This window comes from Tachypleus tridentatus, chromosome 13 (assembly GCF_004210375.1).
Source record: "Tachypleus tridentatus isolate NWPU-2018 chromosome 13, ASM421037v1, whole genome shotgun sequence".
NCBI lineage: Eukaryota > Metazoa > Arthropoda > Merostomata > Xiphosura > Limulidae > Tachypleus > Tachypleus tridentatus.
In genome coordinates, this window is record NC_134837.1 from 186,403,093 (window position 1) to 186,422,129 (window position 19,037).

Sequence of the window (19,037 nt, forward strand, 5' to 3'; positions counted from 1 at the left end):
TAAAGTGTGTTAAAAATATTAACGATAAATAGTTGTAATCATACTAAGGTTGTTAAACGTCAGTGTCTATATTTGGAAAGGAACAGTGTGATGAAAGTGTCTCCATGAAGTTAACATCGAAACGTACCAGATAATTAAAACTGCAAATACTGATACATTTTATTATCAGAAGCTGTGAATAAAAACACCAAGATCAATATGATTATAAATAAATAAATATTTTTTTACGTTTGAAAATTGTAAATTTTTGAGTCTGTGGTTCGATGAAAAGAGGTTACAGTTTTATTAAAGTTAATTATTTATGAAAAGAGTTATTAAAAACAGTAATTATTGTTTAAAATCTGTTTTACTGCATAAAATTAAAATAATGGATAATAAAATATTAAAATACAAGTATAAAAAGGAATATTTAACAAATTGACCTTCACTGTCCAATTGAACACATTTTATACTAAATTTCTTTAACTCTTTACAGGCTTTAGGCATGCTCCAAATATACAACAAAATATAAACACCCTAAAAGTGTTTTTTATACACTTGAACTTGTTAGGCCTAGAACTTTAATAATCTTCCTTCAAAGTTACTAGGCGGCGCTATTTTGAGATAATTAATAAGTTATGATTAGCGACTAGACGCTATTGTGAAGATATGTACGACACACACAAAGTTTCTTTACTTTAGCATATAGAAACCATTCTTTATAAAATAAAAATCAAATTATATAACTATAATTACAGTGTTAAACTAATCATAGCTTTTTAAGCTTAAAGGTGTCATAACTTGTAAAATTTGCTATATGTTTGTAAGCACACCCGTTTATAGTTGGATATGTTTATTACAACATTTAAAGGATTTCGAAAATGTCATAAATACGAATGACTAAAAGTCAGTAGATGAGGCATTGAAATTTTAATTTAAAAATATTAAACCTTTCTATCACGATTACACATTAATACAAGGTGAGAAACAGAAGTTCAGCGCATAAAATAAATAAATGAGCTAATATCATAATACGTAATAATAAAAAAATTGATGTAAAATATTACATTATAAGACATACTTTAATAACAAATAAATAAGTGACTTCATAATTATAGTTATGTGTATAGGAACATTTGTTGTAAATATTTACTGTTCTAAAGCAATTTAAATCCAAAAAATTTTCTTTCCCCCTCCAATTTATTTAATTATGTATATATATACAGGAACTAACCAGTAGCATTAGAAATGTAAAAAAGAGTCAACTAGCATTTAACAACTAGTCGTATGCATAATGCTGAACAAATTACTTTATAAAGAAGCCCAAAAGTATTTGCACATTTTAAAAATATAACAACAACAACAATATAGAAACTTATTTGCAATATTATAAGATCAAGCAAACAGTTGGCCACATAGCGGTGAGCAAAAGTATGTTGAAGGTAATACATAAAATTTATTCGTAATTAATAAGAAACAGGTAGCGGTGGCGTTCAACAACTAATTCTATATGTAACCCTAATAAGTCGCTTTAGAAGTAGGCCTAGAAATATTTGCACATTTTAACAACAATAAATATCCTCTATAAATACATCGATTCAATTTGAACAACATTTTCTGCTGTAGCCGTAATTCCTTTATAAAAGCATCTTCTATCACAGTTTAAGTATTTCAGGTTGTAACATTCAATATACACATTATACAGTTCGGACAATATATTTTCACTGACCTTGTTGAGCAGACAACCACAATTCTGCTATTATGTTTGAGTATAACTAAAACAATAAACACAAGATGGATATACAAATACATCAGTATAATACAATAAATCAATGAAATATACCATTCTGAAAAACAAACAACAAGAATATGTCTCTACACGTTTTAAACACTGAAATAGCTGTATAAAATATTCCTTTGTCCCGTAATTTGAATCACGTAATACCTAAGCAACCTTAACACAGATATGGAGTTACTACGTGATTTACAAACAAAGAAATTACTGGTTATCGACTGAATTTCAAAAATGGCCGTGCATTTATATAGTTGACACAACATAGTTCTCTTTAACATTATATTTAAAATATTTTATGCACTTCACCATATATTGTTTTCTTTCGCACCATAATCAAATTATTGTATACCCTTGGCCTTACAATGTTTTTCTTTACATTATAATAAAAAAATATCATAACATAGACTTTTTAAGTCAAAGATTTTTAAGGTCAACTGGACAAAAAGTACTCAGTTTAAAAAACTATTAAATTTGAAGTTTGTTTTAATTCATTTAAAATATTAATATGTTATATAAAATATTGGTACCTAATTAAATTTCACTTTACCATAATTTCAAACCATTATCTTGTTGTGCATTCTGTCCAAAAATATAATACTTAAATCGTTAGGTTTTCGATGTTAACGTATATATCACATTAGTTTATACTATGTATCCACACAAACTTAAGTTCAGAAAACTAAAATAACCAAGTCAACTTAATGTAATAATAATAATTAAACAGTCGTACTCAGTAGATCTTATGGCCAGACAATTCGTTGAAATCAAACTTTTTATATATATAATATACAATTTGTTTCAAAACATACGAAACTCTAACATTTGCTATAAAGAAAACAGTGCATAGTAAAATATCTATATTCACCAATCTTGTTTTAGTTTAAAACACGGATCTTTGTCGACTAAAATAGACAAGGTTTGAACTGTTTCCATTTTTATTTGCGTTTTTACTCGTTTTTGATATTTGATATTTATATTTTTATGATGTATATTTGTTTCTATAAAAGGCACACGGGTTAATTGTATTGAGGTTTACCACTGGTTAACTTACTGTAATAAGGCTTGCCATTGGTTGACCTCTCGTGAAGGAAATTTACAATATGATACTTGGTACAAACTTTACCGTAGTTCAATACGGTCTTACAGGCCTAACGAGTAAGTGCAGAGATGTATTGCTACGCTATTCTGTGCATAAATGTTCCATGAGAAACAAGTAAAAATGTTCGTTCAAAACTTCTGAGACCTAACTACCACTAAACACATGTGATTTATTGCAAATTCAAAATTTTATTCCGTGAAGACCATGGGCATATTTTCACACATACTATGAAAACAACTGATGACTAAGCAAATAGAAAATCTAGAATAAGCTTAGTTAAATTAAGCTTAAGGTCAGCAGATGGCGCTAAAATTCAACAGGAGCAGGTTTTGTGTTGTCGGCTCTCTCCTCAAAACTGTCCCCGTCTAGTTTCAACTCTTTTTGTTTGAGTCGTTCTCGCTGTGAAGGAAAATGCATAAATGAACAAAACTGATCGTAAAACTAATATACATAACACATATAATAATAATTAAATAATTTAATCCCTAGTTATATTTATGTGTTTATATACTATAGAAGCATTTGTTGTAAATATTTACTCTTGCAGTGTAATTTAAGTCAAATAAATGACATGGTTGCTTCTCCCTCCAGAATTATGTAATTTAAAAGGAAAAATAGACGGAAACAAAAATAAATTTACGACAAAACTTACTAATGACGAAGGAGGGCGTGGTGTCTTGCTAATTTCTGAATCTGTTGGAGGGCGATATACTGGGGTTGGGGGAACATTTCCATGCCCATCGATATCATAAACACCAACATTACTCCTAGTGGTGTAAAAGATAGATTCTTCATGCTGTTTACCACAGTAAGTAGGTTGGTTACTGGAAGCCTAAAATATGGGAAGTATTGAGAATTTCTGTATTTTATTTCGTCTAATAATATTTAATCTGAGGAAATGCATCCAGTTATTGCTTTTAGGTTCATGGTAAAATATTTTAATATACAATTTTTAAAACGGCATTTACTAATATCTCTAATACAATTGGAGGAAAATTAATATTTAGGCTAAGGTGACAATGTTATGCGCAAATAACTAGTTTAAATGAAATTAGAAATAAATTGTGATACTTGCATCTACAGGTTTTACACGACAGGTGACTCTGTTCATTTGCTTTACTATTACAGCTGTCAGGATAATAAGAACAACCATTAAGACGAAAACTCCTATTAGAATACCCATGATAATAGGGGTGAAATCCAAAGAAATACCTATAAAGAATATCAGAAGAGTTGAGAATGTTTGTTGTAAATAACATTTTAAAGTTGTTTTTGTATTGGTGTACGATTATTTAAAGGTACTATAAATACAACCAAAATATAGAACTTAATCATTCCTGTATAAGAACAACTGAGGCACTAAATCAATGTAAGACCAGTTGAGATACTGAAACCTTGTTAGTTAGTGTTGTACAAATTCAACTAAGCTACCGAAATACTGACAACCAATGAAGTATAGAAATAATGAAATGAATTATTTGGAGACACTGATCAAATATGGACATTTTTAAAGATACCTTTTAAAATACTCAAGATAAACATATCCCTTATAGAAAGAAAAGTGTAGCTGCAAGTAAAAAATCAGGTTGGTTCACAAAGTGAAAGAGATAAAATTAAAGAAAAGCATCACATATACAAGAAATTTAAATTAACTGGTGTGACTCAGAATATTATAGACTATCAAGAAAGTTGGTGAAAATTACGACATCAAAAAGGAAGTGTGAGAAAATGTTGACTAGAAATTAACACTAAGGATTTCTTTCAGTTTATGAAGGGTAAATAAAATGTTAAGGTATGGTTAAGAACGTTAAAGGATGAAAAAAGAACGCTTGTATCTGATGGTTATGAAATGGTTAACTTATTAAATTTGACTTTTATTCAGTTTTTACTAATGAAGTCTGACGTTGTATTCTACTTCTTTAACATTTGATAAATGTAAACGAGTGTGTTTGTGTGTGTATTTTTCTTATAGCAAAGCCACATCAGGCTATCTGCTGAGCCCACCGAGGGGAATCGAACCCCTGATTTTAGCGTTGTAAATCCGTAGACATACCGCTGTACTAGAGGGGGACAAATGGAAACGATATCAAACAAGATAAGTGCATTAATTCTGAGCTGGTAAAGAAAAATTTGGGAAGTTTAAAAAAACAATAAGTCTCCTGGAACAGATAATATTTACCCAAGGGTTTTGAATGAAGTTAAAGACTGAATATGTGAGTCATTTACCACTATTTTTTGTCAGTTCTCTGATAGTAAGTAGACACCAGAGGACTGGATGTTAGCTAACGTAACTCCTCTTTTGAGGTGATAAAAACTGTTCCAGTAATTACATACCCCTTAGTGTTATATCAGATGTGGGAAAAGTTCAGTAATATCTGTTAAAAGTTGTTTTGCAAAGTTTTTAACAAAGTTTATAATTTTATTGGATAATCAACACAGTTTCATTAAGGAAAAATCTTGTCTAACAAATCGTTTGAGATTCTTTGAAAAGGTTACTGGATATATATATATGAGGGTAAGGAGTTAAGATTTGGTGTACCTGAATTTTCAGAAAGCATTTGTGAGGGTACCACATAAAAGGGTTTCAAAACATTATATTTATAGGTGAGAGGATTATTTAATCAAACTAGATTAATGTCCTGTGTGGGATAACACAAAGCTCAGTGTTCGAGCTTTTTCTCAGAAAAAGATGAAAAAATGGTCTATAAATTACTTAAATCTGCAAATGATATTAAGGACTTAGACATAGTGTTTGGGCAAAATAGGTGGGTTTTAATTATAATAAATACAATATAATTTATGTGGGTTATCATAATTTGAATTATAATTTCAATTCTATGTTATGAAAGAAAGAAAGGGATCTGGTGTAATGGTTGATCAGTTTCTTAAGCCACTCAAGCAGTGTGCTGTTACTAGGGGTGAGGCAAATAAGATATTTAGGTTATATCAATAGAAATATTGAATACATCTACAAAGAGGTAATAATTTCATTGCACAGGTCACTGGTTGGACCACATTTGGAATGTTGTGTTCAATCTTAGACTCCATACCTTATGAAGGGTTATTAGAATGGTGCCTGGTATGGTGGAGTTGTCATCTGAGGAAAGATAAAATCTTTCAAATTGTTTTCTCTGAAAAATTGGGTTATGGAGTATCTGATTGAAGTGTCTAAGATTGTAAATGTAATTAATGGGGTTGATGTATCATCTTTCTTTTATATTTAACAGTGATAAAAGCAGGACTAGGTGACACAAACATGTTTTGGCAGAGTAGGAGTCATCTTCGGCTAAGGTGGTGTTATTTTTCTAACAGGGTGATTAGCCTTTGGAACGAGTTCCTTCAGATGTTGTAGAGGCAGTAAATTTAAGTGAGGTTGAGAGAAAGCTTGATAACTAAATGAATTATAAGAGCTGGCTTTGAGGTTTATTTTTACTTTTATGTTTTTCATTTATTAGTTTTAGTTTAGTTTATAGAATAGATTAGCCTAGATGAACAGGTAGGCCTCTTATTGCTCTTAATGTTTATGTTATGTAATGTTAACCAATGTTGTATAAAACACAATTGAGATTCTGAAATTTTGTTTACCAATACAGCACAAGCACTGAAAACTTGTTAAGCAGCGCTCTATATGAGCAACTGAAATACCAAATTCTGATAACAGTAAAAAGAGATACTGCACACAAACTATAATCCTACTTCATGCTAAGCAGGATACATCTGAATACATCTTCACCGAGACTCATCAATTACTTTAAGATAACTTAAAACATGATCCTATTACTCAAATATTATTACATGAAGTCCACAAACCTTAAACAAAATTTTGTTTATAAAACATCACTGCAGTATTTTAAAATTCTAAATATTCTCAAATATTGAAATTACCAGCCTTTTGTGTTTTTATTTTTGTTCTTCATACATCTATTTTACACAATACATTTATAAATGAAGATAAAACAACAAAAACATTCAAGATATTTTCGAAAGATCTTACCAGATGGCAGTGGAGTAGTGGTGACAATTGGAGACAATTGAACGACTCTTAATTGATTTCCATTCAAATCCGTTAGTTTCAGTTCTCCACTGTTGACTTTTTGCATAAGTTGGCTTGTTGCATCATGCAAGCCTGCTTCATCAATAATGGTAACACTGTCATTGTATGGAATTAGTCCAAATTTTACGTCGATACTTCCTATTGTGGAAAGGAAGAAACGTCGAAGTGATTATGCACGAAATAAACGCTCAGATGTGGCAAGTTAGGCTTAATTTTACGTCGGCCTGTTGTGTTTTAAATCAGTAATTTGTTAGGTTTAATGTTACGTTTCATATACGTCTAGCAGTATTATCAATAGTATAGTAATATGGTTTAAATTGGTGATCGGTTAGTTTTAATGTTACGTTTGGTTGACGTCTAGCAGTAGTACAATTATACAAAATTATGTATTAAAAATCATTGATGTGTTTAGGTTTAATGTTACGTCGGTACACGTACAGCAATAACATAACTAATAAAATAATATTTCTAAAGTGAAATTATCAAAAGTTTAATGGTTTGTTTGTACGCACAACTGGCTGACGTCGTTCACTATCTCAATCACGTAACACCGTTATACGAGCAAGAAGATTTAGCGTTGTAAACAAACACTATTATTATTTTATATGTGGGAGTATTACAACACAACCTTACCAGCGTAGCCAACTTTTAGGAACATATTTCATTAAGACTTTTGAAAAGTTGAAATTTTTACACGCAGTAAAATGCTAGAGGGCTTGGGGCAGTTGTATTCTACCAAGGTCAAGTGGTATGCTCCTCTGAAAGCGTTTTATCCAACCGGTCAACCAAACATAATGCGTTATAGGTTGGTGCCACCAATAAGTAAAGAAGATATTATGCAACCCAGGATTAAGGCATGGGCTTCTCTGGCTGAAGCCCAGGGCCTCACACTAATTAGGGGTCCTCAAGCTATGATTACAAATGTATTGCACGTAGAGATTCTGTCTCGAGGGGTCTCTATAAGTTGATAAGCCTTGGGCCAATAAAACCCTTAATCTGGCCTTGAATGCATGTCCGTAAGAATAAGTAAGGGTTTACATCTCACGCTCAACACGCATGAATAGAATATATGCCACCCTTTTGATTGTGCGGAGTGGCGAACATAATACATCGGTGAAGACACGACTGTAAGAATATTTAATTCCCATAGCTGAACCATAAAAACGTTAAGTAAAAGCCGAGAAAAAGTATAATATAAATAAGATAAAAACATATTTCCCACTATTTCATGTAATATTAAAACAGGAGGTTGTTACGCAGGCCTTTGTCACAAGTCACTGATGTGTGTCTTTCACGAATAACATTTTAGTATAAATAGGGTCCCTAGGCCTACAACACGAGTTAAGTCTGGGTATCATCAGATGAGTCCTAGGACACGAAGAAACCAAAGCCAATTTTATCTCTTTCGCAAGTGAGCTCTTTATGACTTTATGTACTTTACTGCATGTTTGAAACATTTAGTATCAACTACTTTTCTTGACCAATTAGTTTTGAAAGGCACGTAAAAATACTGGACGATGATAAAAACAGGAGGTTAAACTATCCCGGGTCCAACGAGGATACTTGCTAAATGTATTTAACCTGGTTGTTGTTAACAAAAAGCGATCTCTAAAACCAAGGATCACATTCCTTTTTTGTAAAATTGTGCTTTGAGGTTGTTGGTATATTAAAAACATACTACTGTTCGAATACAGTAAGCTTAAGATTTCGCGGTGGATATTATAAACTGGCTACTCTATCTACCAGTCTAAAACATTACAACTATTAGAGATAATTTTTGGGTAGGTTTGTGTGAATGTATTGCACTATACTCTCTAACACAGCACATCTATACACGTTTAACTTTGATTTGTGTTACAATAATTATGAACTATTAACACAAATCCTCAATAAAATAAACTACAGCACACATCGTTAAGGAAAATTGACTTCCACTTCAACAAATGCTATGTAGAATATATCTTGTGTTCAAGAGCATAAGGTTTATTAATGAATAGAATGTGGCAAAAACACGAAGTTTATCATTGTAAGTCTACTAAAGTACCACTAACACGAATTATGTTTCAAATATTTTATTTCGCTTTATAACAGTTGCAAGTTAACCTAACAAAAATTTTAACCAGAAAATTATAATCAGATAAAACGAGCACGACCTCCATCTGCCTTTGTTACATCCGGATTTGTGATGTATTTATTATACTTTCATGACAAAATATCCACAAGAGAAAATTGTATACATCGTGTACACTTACCTGGGGAGATGTTGAAATAATAAAAACAGGACAAAGGTAACCTCATCACGATGGCGAGCTGATAGAGAAGGTGAGATGAAAACTCATTCTGTTGGCTTCCAACTACGGAGGCGAAATCTTCAACAAGTTTAAAAAACACCTCAATAGGGGTAATAGGAGTGAAGGTTGTCGACGAAGGACTTTTAGCAGTCGAACTTTTGGAGAGTATTTGAACTGAGGTAGTTGTTGGCGAATAAGGAACTTTACCATCAGTTTCTGTTTTTCTAGTTTCTATTGCAGTCTCCGTAGTTTGTTCCATAGTTGTTTCTGATGTAGGATGTAGAGATATATTAGATCTAGGAATGGTTGGAGGTAAGTCTACACCAGTAGAAGCAGATATTAACTCTGCTGTACTTTGTCTAGCTGTTGTTGTGGATAGCTCTTCTGCAGTTGGTCCACCTGTTGCTGTGGATAACTCTCCTGCAGTTAGTCCACCTGTTGCTGTGGATAACTCTGCTGAAGTTTGTCCAGCTGTTGTTGTGGGTAGCTCCCTTGAAATAAGTTCAACTGTTGTTGTAAATAACTCTGCTGTAGTTTGTTCAACTGTTCTTGTGGATAACTCAGCTGTAGTTTGTTCAACTGTTGTTGTAGATAACTCTACTGTAGTTTGTCCAGCTGTTATTGTGGATAGCTCTGCTGTATTTGATTCAGATGTTGTTGTGGGTAGCTCTCTTGTAATTGGTTCAATTGTTGTTGTGGATAACTCTGCTGTAGTTTGATCAACTGTTGTTGTAGATAACTCTGCTGTAGTTTGTCCAGCTGTTATTGTGGATAGCTCTGCTGTATTTGATTCAGATGTTGTTGTGGGTAGCTCTCTTGTAGTTGGTCTAGCTGTTGTTGTGGATAACTCTCCTGCAGTTGGTCCAGCTGTTGCTGTGGATAACTCTGCTGTAGTTGGTCCAGTTGTTGTTGTAGATAACTCTGCGGAAGTTTGTCCAGCTGTTGTTGTGGGTAGCTCCCTTGTAATTGGTTCAACTGTTCTTGTGGATAACTCAGCTGTAGTTTGTTCAACTGTTGTTGTAGATAACTCTGCTGTAGTTTGTTCAACTGTTGTTGTAGATAACTCTGCTGTGGTTTGTCCAGCTGTTATTGTGGATAGCTCTGCTGTATTTGATTCAGATGTTGTTGTGGGTAGCTCCCTTGTAATTGGTTCAATTGTTGTTGTGGATAACTCTGCTGTAGTTTGTTCAACTGTTGTTGTGGATAACTCTCCAGCAGTTGGTCCAGCTGTTGCTGTGGATAACTCTGTGGTAGTTGGTCCAGATGTTGTTGTAGATAACTCTGCTGAAGTTTGTCCAGCTGTTGTTGTGGGTAGCTCCCTTGTAATTGGTTCAATTGTTCTTGTGGATAACTCAGCTGTAGTTTGTTCAACTGTTGTTGTAGATAACTCTGCTGTTGTTTGTTCAACTGTTCTTGTGGATAACTCAGCTGTAGTTTGTTCAACTGTTGTTGTAGATAACTCTGCTGTAGTTTGTCCAGCTGTTATTGTGGATAGCTCTGCTGTATTTGATTCAGATGTTGTTGTGGGTAGCTCTCTTGTAATTGGTTCAATTGTTGTTGTGGATAACTCTGCTGTAGTTTGTTCAATTGTTGTTGTAGATAGCTCTGCTGTATTTGATTCAGATGTTGTTGTGGGTAGCTCTCTTGTAATTGGTTCAATTGTTGTTGTGGATAACTCTGCTGTAGTTTGTTCAACTGTTGTTGTAGATAGCTCTGCTGTATTTGATTCAGATGTTGTTGTGGGTAGTTCTCTTGTAGTTGGTCTAGCTGTTGTTGTGGATAACTCTCCTGCAGTTGGTCCAGCTGTTGCTGTGGATAACTCTCCTGCAGTTGGTCCAGCTGTTGCTGTGGATAACTCTCCTGCAGTTGGTCCAGCTGTTGCTGTGGGTAGATCCCTTGTAATTGGTTCAACTGTTCTTGTGGATAACTCTGCTGCTGTTTGTTCAACTGTTCTTGTGGATAACTCAGCTGTAGTTTGTTCAACTGTTGTTGTAGATAACTCAGCTGTAGTTTGTTCAACTGTTGTTGTGGATAGCTCTCTTGTAATTGGTTCAATTGTTGTTGTGGATAACTCTGCCGTCGTTTGTCCAGCTGTTATTGTGGATAGCTCTGCTGTATTTGATTCAGATGTTGTTGTGGGTAGCTCTCTTGTAGTTGGTCCAGCTATTGCTGTGGATAACTCTGCTGAAGTTTGTCCAGCTGTTGTTGTGGGTAGCTCCCTTGTAATTGGTTCAACTGTTGTTGTGGGTAGCTCCCTTGTAATTGGTTCAACTGTTCTTGTGGATAACTCAGCTGTAGTTTGTTCAACTGTTGTTGTGGATAACTCAGCTGTAGTTTGTTCAACTGTTGTTGTAGATAACTCTGCTGTAGTTTGTTCAACTATTGTTGTAGATAACTCTGCTGTAGTTTGTTCAACTGTTGTTGTAGATAACTCTGCTGTAGTTTGTTCAACTGTTGTTGTGGATAACTCAGCTGTAGTTTGTTCAACTGTTGTTGTAGATAACTCTGCTGTAGTTTGTTCAACTGTTGTTGTAGATAACTCAGCTGTAGTTTGTTCAACTGTTGTTGTAGATAACTCTGCTGCAGTTTGTCCAGCTGTTATTGTGGATAGCTCTGCTGTATTTGATTCAGATGTTGTTGTGGGTAGCTCTCTTGTAGTTGGTCCAGCTGTTGCTGTGGATAACTCTGCTGCAGTTGGTCCAGTTGTTGCTGTGGATAACTCTGCTGTAGTTTGTCCAGCTGTTGTTGTGGATAACTCTGCGCTAGTTTGTTGAACTGTTGTTGTGGATAACTCTGCTGTAGTTTGTTCAACTATTGTTGTGAATAACTCTGCTGTAGTTTTTCCAACTATTGTTGTGGATAATTCTGCTGCAGTTTGTTCTACTGTTGATGTGGATAACTCTTCTGTAGTTTGTTCAACTGTTGATGTGGATAACTCTGCTGTATTTGATTCAGATGTTGTTGTGGGTAGCTCTCTTGTAGTTGGTCTAGTCGTTGTTGTGGATAAATCTCCTGCAGTTGGTCCAACTGTTGCTGTGGATAACTCTCCTGCAGTTGGTCCAGCTGTTGCTGTGGATAACTCTGCTGTAGTTGGTCCAGTTGTTGTTGTAGATAACTCTGCTGTAGTTGGTCCAGTTGTTGTTGTAGATAACTCTGCTGCAGTTTGTCCAGCTGTTATTGTGGATAGCTCTGCTGTATTTGATTCAGATGTTGTTGTGGGTAGCTCTCTTGTAATTGGTTCAATTGTTGTTGTGGATAACTCTGCTGTAGTTTGTTCAACTGTTGTTGTAGATAGCTCTGCTGTATTTGATTCAGATGTTGTTGTGGGTAGTTCTCTTGTAGTTGGTCTAGCTGTTGTTGTGGATAACTCTCCTGCAGTTGGTCCAGCTGTTGCTGTGGATAACTCTCCTGCAGTTGGTCCAGCTGTTGCTGTGGATAACTCTCCTGCAGTTGGTCCAGCTGTTGCTGTGGGTAGATCCCTTGTAATTGGTTCAACTGTTCTTGTGGATAACTCTGCTGCTGTTTGTTCAACTGTTCTTGTGGATAACTCAGCTGTAGTTTGTTCAACTGTTGTTGTAGATAACTCAGCTGTAGTTTGTTCAACTGTTGTTGTGGATAGCTCTCTTGTAATTGGTTCAACTGTTGTTGTAGATAACTCTGCTGCAGTTTGTCCAGCTGTTATTGTGGATAGCTCTGCTGTATTTGATTCAGATGTTGTTGTGGGTAGCTCTCTTGTAGTTGGTCTAGCTGTTCTTGTGGATAACTCTGCTGCTGTTTGTTCAACTGTTCTTGTGGATAACTCAGCTGTAGTTTGTTCAACTGTTTTTGTAGATAACTCTGCTGAAGTTTGTCCAGCTGTTGTTGTGGGTAGCTCCATTGTAATTGGTTCAACTGTTATTGTGGATAACTCTGCTGTGGTTTGTGCAACTTTTGTTGTGGATAGCTTTTCTGTATTTGGTTCAACTGTTGTTGTGGATAGCTTTTCTGTATTTGGTTCAACTGTTGTTGTGGATAACTCTGCTGAATTTAATTTAGCTGATGTTGTGGATAACTCTGATGTATTTAATTCAGCTGCTGTTGTGGGTAGCTCTTCTGCAGTTGGTCCAGCTGTTGCTGTGGATAACTCTGCTGTAGTTGGTCCAGCTGTTGTTGGGGATAACTCTGTTGTAGTTTGTTGAACTGTCGTTGTGGATAACTCTGCGCTAGTTTGTTGAACTGTTGTTGTGGATAACTCTCCTGCAGTGGGTCCAGTTGTTGCCGTGGATAACTCTGCTGTAGTTTGTCCAGCTGTTGTTGTTGATAATTCTCCTGCAGTTGGTCCAGCTGTTGTTGTTGATAATTCTCCTGCAGTTGGTCCAGCTGTTGCTGTGGATAATTCTCCTGCAGTTGGTCCAGCTGTTGCTGTGGATAACTCTGCTGCAGTTGGTCCAGTTGTTGCTGTGGATAACTCTGCTGTAGTTTGTCCAGCTGTTGTTGTGGATAACTCTGCTGTAGTTGGTCCAGCTGTTGCTGTGGATAACTCTGCTGTAGTTGGTCCAGCTGTTGTTGTGGATAACTCTGTTGTAGTTTGTTGAACTGTCGTTGTGGATAACTCTGCGCTAGTTTGTTGAACTGTTGTTGTGGATAACTCTGCTGTAGTTTGTTCAACTATTGTTGTGGATAACTCTGTAGCAGTTGGTTCAACTGTTGTTGTGGGTAGCTCTCTTGTGGATAACTCTGCTGTAGTTTGTCCAACTGTTGTTGTGGATAATTCTGCTGCAGTTTGTTCTACTGTTGATGTGGATAACTCTTCTGTAGTTTGTTCAACTGTTGATGTGGATAACTCTGCTGTAGTTTGTTCAACTACTTTTGTGGTTAGCTCTCTTGTTGTGGATAACTCAGCTGTAGTTGGTCCAGCTGTTTCTGTGGATAATTCAGCTGTAGTTGGTCTAGCTGTTTCTGTGAATATCTCTGATAGAGTTTGTCCAGCTGTTGTTGTGGTGTATAGCTCTGCTGTATTTGATTCAGCTGCTGTTGTGGGCAACTTTCTTGTAGTTTGTCCAGCTGTTTCTGTGGATAGCTCTACTAAATTTGATGCAGCTATTGTTATGGATAACTTTGCTGAAGATTGTTCAGCTATTGTTGTTGATAACTCTGCTGTAGTTGGTCCAGCTGTTGCTGTGGATAACTCTGCTGTAGTTGGTCCATCTGTTGCTGTGGATAACTTTCTTGCAGTTGGCCCAGCTGTTGCTGTGGATAACTTTCTTGCAGTTGGCCCAACTGTTGTTGTACGCAACTCTGCTGTAGTTGGTCCTACTGTTGTTGTATGCAACTCTGCTGTAGTTGGTCCTACTGTTGTTGTATGCAACTCTGCTGTAGTTGGTCCGACTGTTGTTGTATGCAACTCTGCTGTAGTTGGTCCGACTGTTGTTGTACGCAACTCTGCTGTAGTTGGTCCAACTGTTGTTGTACGCAACTCTGCTGTAGTTGGTCCAACTGTTGTTGTAGACAACTCTCTAGTTGTAAGTTCTGTTCTTGTCTTCATCTCCGTGTTATTAAGTTCATATTCTAATGTTGATAGCACTGTATATGCATTTGTTGTTGGCTGGGTGTCTACATCAAAAACAAGCTCTTCACTTGTAAACTTAGTTGTTGAAATATGTTGAAGTATGGCCCTGAAAACGAAAATAAAGCGTGTACAAAGTAATGGATTTAACTAAAATATCAAATATGTATTACTTTAAAAACTCAGTCTGAGAATAATGATATGCTTAGAAAGAAAACCAACACTTACCCTATATAACCAAGGGCAGTGCATTCACAAGTTAAGAATCCGGAATTCATGTCAATTCTGGTGGTAATACAAAGATCAGTGTTCCAACTTTTGGTAGGGGGGTCGAACATTCCACACTTTAAGAATAACATATAATAAAGAATATATTTATGAAATTATACTAGGTTTAGTTAATTGTAAAAAATACGTCTGTAAAATATCCACTTTACCCAGGAATATATTACCAGAGTTAAAAGATAAACTATAATATTTTAATAAATATTATTGGATGTAAAAGGAACATGGTAAATTAATTCCCCATTTTAGTTTTTAGTGAACGTTCCACAAAATACTGAATCATGCATATGAAATAAATGCAATCCATGAGTTTACTATTACTAAAATAGACTGTTACTTTATAATGTACCCACAGTTTAAAGTAGAAGGCACAGTTTGTGGTATTCCACAAACCAGAAGCCTGCACATCAATGATAGGATGAAGATTTATCCTCTACCTTTCTTCTTAATGAAGATTGGTATGTTAAGTTCAATGAACCTTCTCAACCAAGAATATATATAAATAATCTTGCAGTTTGGTTTACATATAAATATATTTCAAAAGCCACTGAACGATAAATTAAATTAGTTATATATCCTACAATTCAGTTAATAAACTATACATGGAAGAAGCAATAATGATTAAAATAAACATAAATAAAAATTTAAAATATTTTATTCAATAAGCCCCCAGTGGTACGTCTGTGGATATACATCACAAGAAACTGGGTTTTAGTACAGACAGTTGGCAGAGCACACATAGTTCATTGTGTAGCTTTGTGCTTGACTTCAAAAAAGCAATTAATATAATAAATTTTAAAATTATTATAGAAATGTTCATAATATCATATCACAATAACTGTTTAGCTACCTTTCAAAAAGGTTTATTCAAGTAAGTGATTCAATCTCATAAAATTATGTATCTATTTAATCTCATAAAATACTTTATGTATCTATTAAAACTTTAAATACTCACTTGCTCATTTTTATTTAAATATTTACATTGAATAAAAAATAAACTTTATTAACTTAGCTTCATTTTTTATTTTATATTTGTAATTTTAACAATACTTTTAACTTGTTTATTCATTTACTTTTCAATATATCTATTTAGAGTTTAAATATTTTTTTCCATTCAATAACTACTCATTGTAACTGAATTTTTATATATTTAATTTTACTAACGAATGTTAATATATATATTTGTGTAGATATAAATATGTCTATATATATATAGATACAATTAAATTCATTAAAACCATATGCATCTAAAATTAATAACAATAGAAACTTAAAAGTGAATCATATTTTCTTAATATTATAATTGTTTTCCTTCTAATTTTTTCTAACTAACAGAAGTTCCTGGTTTTCTTACAATAATTCTTTAGATAAAATACCAAGGTAACTTACATTTTCAACTGTTTCTATATTAATTTTGTATACTTGCAATTTGGCATTTTTAATTTGATTTACACTTCTTTTGGGAATATTATTCCTCCTATGAAAAATAATAAACTTTGTCTTTTCAGGATTCAAATAGATTTTCCATAACTCTAAATCTGTTGAGGATAATTTCAGATTTTCTAATATTATTGGAACTGAATGATTAATTACCCATTAAGTAATGCATTCAGCACAATGTTCAATATCAATAAAAACCGTTGTTAGTTATTGGACACGGTATATCACTTGTATACATACTGAAAAGTAGTGGATTTAGTACTATTGCTTGTGTCACACCCAATTCTGTTGCTTATGTGTGTGAAAACCTATTATTTTATCTTATTCTTCCCATTTTTAACAAAATTGTGTAACTTAAAAGTAATAAATTAATTTATAGATCAAAACATTTTACCAGATTTTAACTATTTTTTTTCAACATTCAGTACAACAGCTCCATTAAGATTTATAATTAAACCCATTTATTATTAATTCTGTTAATCTAATAAAGTTATCAGTTGTTTATGATTTTTCTTGAGCTTATCTGACATGAATTTAACATTTTATTGCTTTCAAGAAACTTCAAACAGACAACTTGTCAAGTTAATTAAAATCTGGTCATATTCATCATTTATGGAAAACGACCAGATTTTAATTATATGTTTGCTAATTTTTTATAAACAGTTTTATTACAATTCTTAAGCATCATATTTTGAACCTCATCAAATCTGTTGGATATATTTTTATCAATGCTTTTAAAAATTTTAATTATTTTATTTATTTCATTATTTTGAACATTAAAGTATTTTCACTTCCATTTACAACAGAAAAATTTGATTTTAACCTGTTAACTTTATTTATTTTTTCATTCACCTAAACATAGCATTCTACAATGAAACTGAATCATTATTTTCTTTGGTAATCTCACGAATTGCATTAAAAAATGATTTTTAACAGTTTCAGAAAATATTTTACTCTTCACCAGCTGAGGGAAATTATTTTTGTTTTCATTAATATCATTTTTTAATTTCTTCCAAAAATTGTCTGCATTTTTTAAAATCTAAATTATATCAAGAATAATCAGTTATTAATTTTTTATTGGTTAATCAAATCGTTAGCTATCCTTTGTTTTTGTGTTTTTTTTCAAAATGCAAATTAGTATTTTACATATACAGTGGTACCTCGGTTCTCGAACGACTCCCTTCTCGAACGATTCGGTTTCCGAACATATTGTTTGAGAAAAAATGTCTCGGTTGTCGAATATAAACTCGGTTCTAGAACCAAGCTGTCATGACCCGAACAACCATTCAACTATTTTCGGCCCATACAAAGCTTGCCCAAAACATTTTACCCGCACCTGTCGCTCAGTCCACACCCCCGCTAAAATCTGCTGTGAATGTTCTCGTTTTTCTTTTTGTTTTTGTTGTTTTTCTAAATATTCTGATTAAATAAACCATCATTGGGTCAAAGAAAGATAATGAAAGCAGCAAACCAAAAAGAAAAGTTGTTAGAGCCACAATAGAGGTGAAAAAAGATCTCATAGCGAAGTATGAGAGTGGTGTTCGTGTGTCTGACCTTACTACACAGTTTGGTATGGCTAAGTCTACAGTCTGCACTATACTGAAAAATAAAGAGGTCATCAAAGGAGTGACAGTGCTTACGAAACAAAGATCACAAACAATAGAAGAGGTAGAAAAACTGTTGTTAATTTGGGTAAACGAAAAACAGTTAGCTGGTGATAGCATTTCTGATACCATCATTTGTGAGAAAGCAAAGTAGTTGCATGCTGACCTCCTGAGAAACACCCCTGGAATGAGTGCTGATACAAGTGATGCCTTTAAGGCTGGTAGGGGTGGTTTGAAAAATTTAGGAAGAGAAGTGGCATACATAGTGTGGTGAGACACGGGGAGAGTGCCAGGCAGAAATAAACCTCATTAGACAATATTTTAGTGAGAAATAGGTCCAGTGAGTCTCAAGCAGGTTGTAGCAGTGCAAAGAGACAGAAAAGAGAAAGAGCCCCAGAAGGAGAGATACCTGACGTTTTTATGGAAGGTGACTCCCATTCCAAACAGTAATAACCCTCCTACTCTCCACGTTCCTCACCACCTTTCACTTATGCCATCAGCTCTCCTCAGCACAGGTAAAGTGCAGTTAAATTTTCATTTATTGTTTTTTATTGTGTTTATAGTTTTTGTGGTTGACTTTATGCATGTAAGTATTATTATACAGGTATAAATAAGCAATATTTTTACTTAAAATGCTTCATAATACGTAATTTTGGGAGGTGTGTAACGAATTAATTTCATTTACAGTATTTCTTATGGGAAAAATTGATTCGATTTTCGAACAAGTCAGTTTTCGAACAGCTTTCTGGAAGGAATTAAGTTCGAGAACCGAGGTACCACTGTATAATATTCCAGCGTTTCTCTTTTTTTTTTATTTTATTTAATAGCAATCTCAATTTCTTTAGTGAAACTCGAACCTGGTTTTTTGACATATATTTTGATATACTTTTAGCTACTGCCAATGTAAGTGTTTTATTTGTTTTCCAACTGATCTTCATTCTCCAA

At 33.9% G+C, this 19,037-nt stretch overlaps 1 protein-coding gene across 1 annotated transcript in view; it reads right to left on the reverse strand.

The window, feature by feature from the left end:
* Window positions 1-3,067: 3,067 nt before the first annotated feature.
* Window positions 3,068-19,037, reverse strand: part of LOC143236405 (uncharacterized) — a 50,297-nt gene continuing 34,327 nt past the window's right edge. The window contains exons 18-23 of the mRNA XM_076474666.1: window positions 14,992-15,107; window positions 9,180-14,872; window positions 6,868-7,065; window positions 3,949-4,085; window positions 3,526-3,705; window positions 3,068-3,272 (exon numbers count right to left, since the gene is read on the reverse strand). Of these exons, the coding sequence (XP_076330781.1) occupies window positions 3,180-3,272; window positions 3,526-3,705; window positions 3,949-4,085; window positions 6,868-7,065; window positions 9,180-14,872; window positions 14,992-15,107 (6,417 nt within the window). The 3' untranslated portion in view covers window positions 3,068-3,179. The remainder of the gene's footprint in view (window positions 3,273-3,525; window positions 3,706-3,948; window positions 4,086-6,867; window positions 7,066-9,179; window positions 14,873-14,991; window positions 15,108-19,037) is intronic.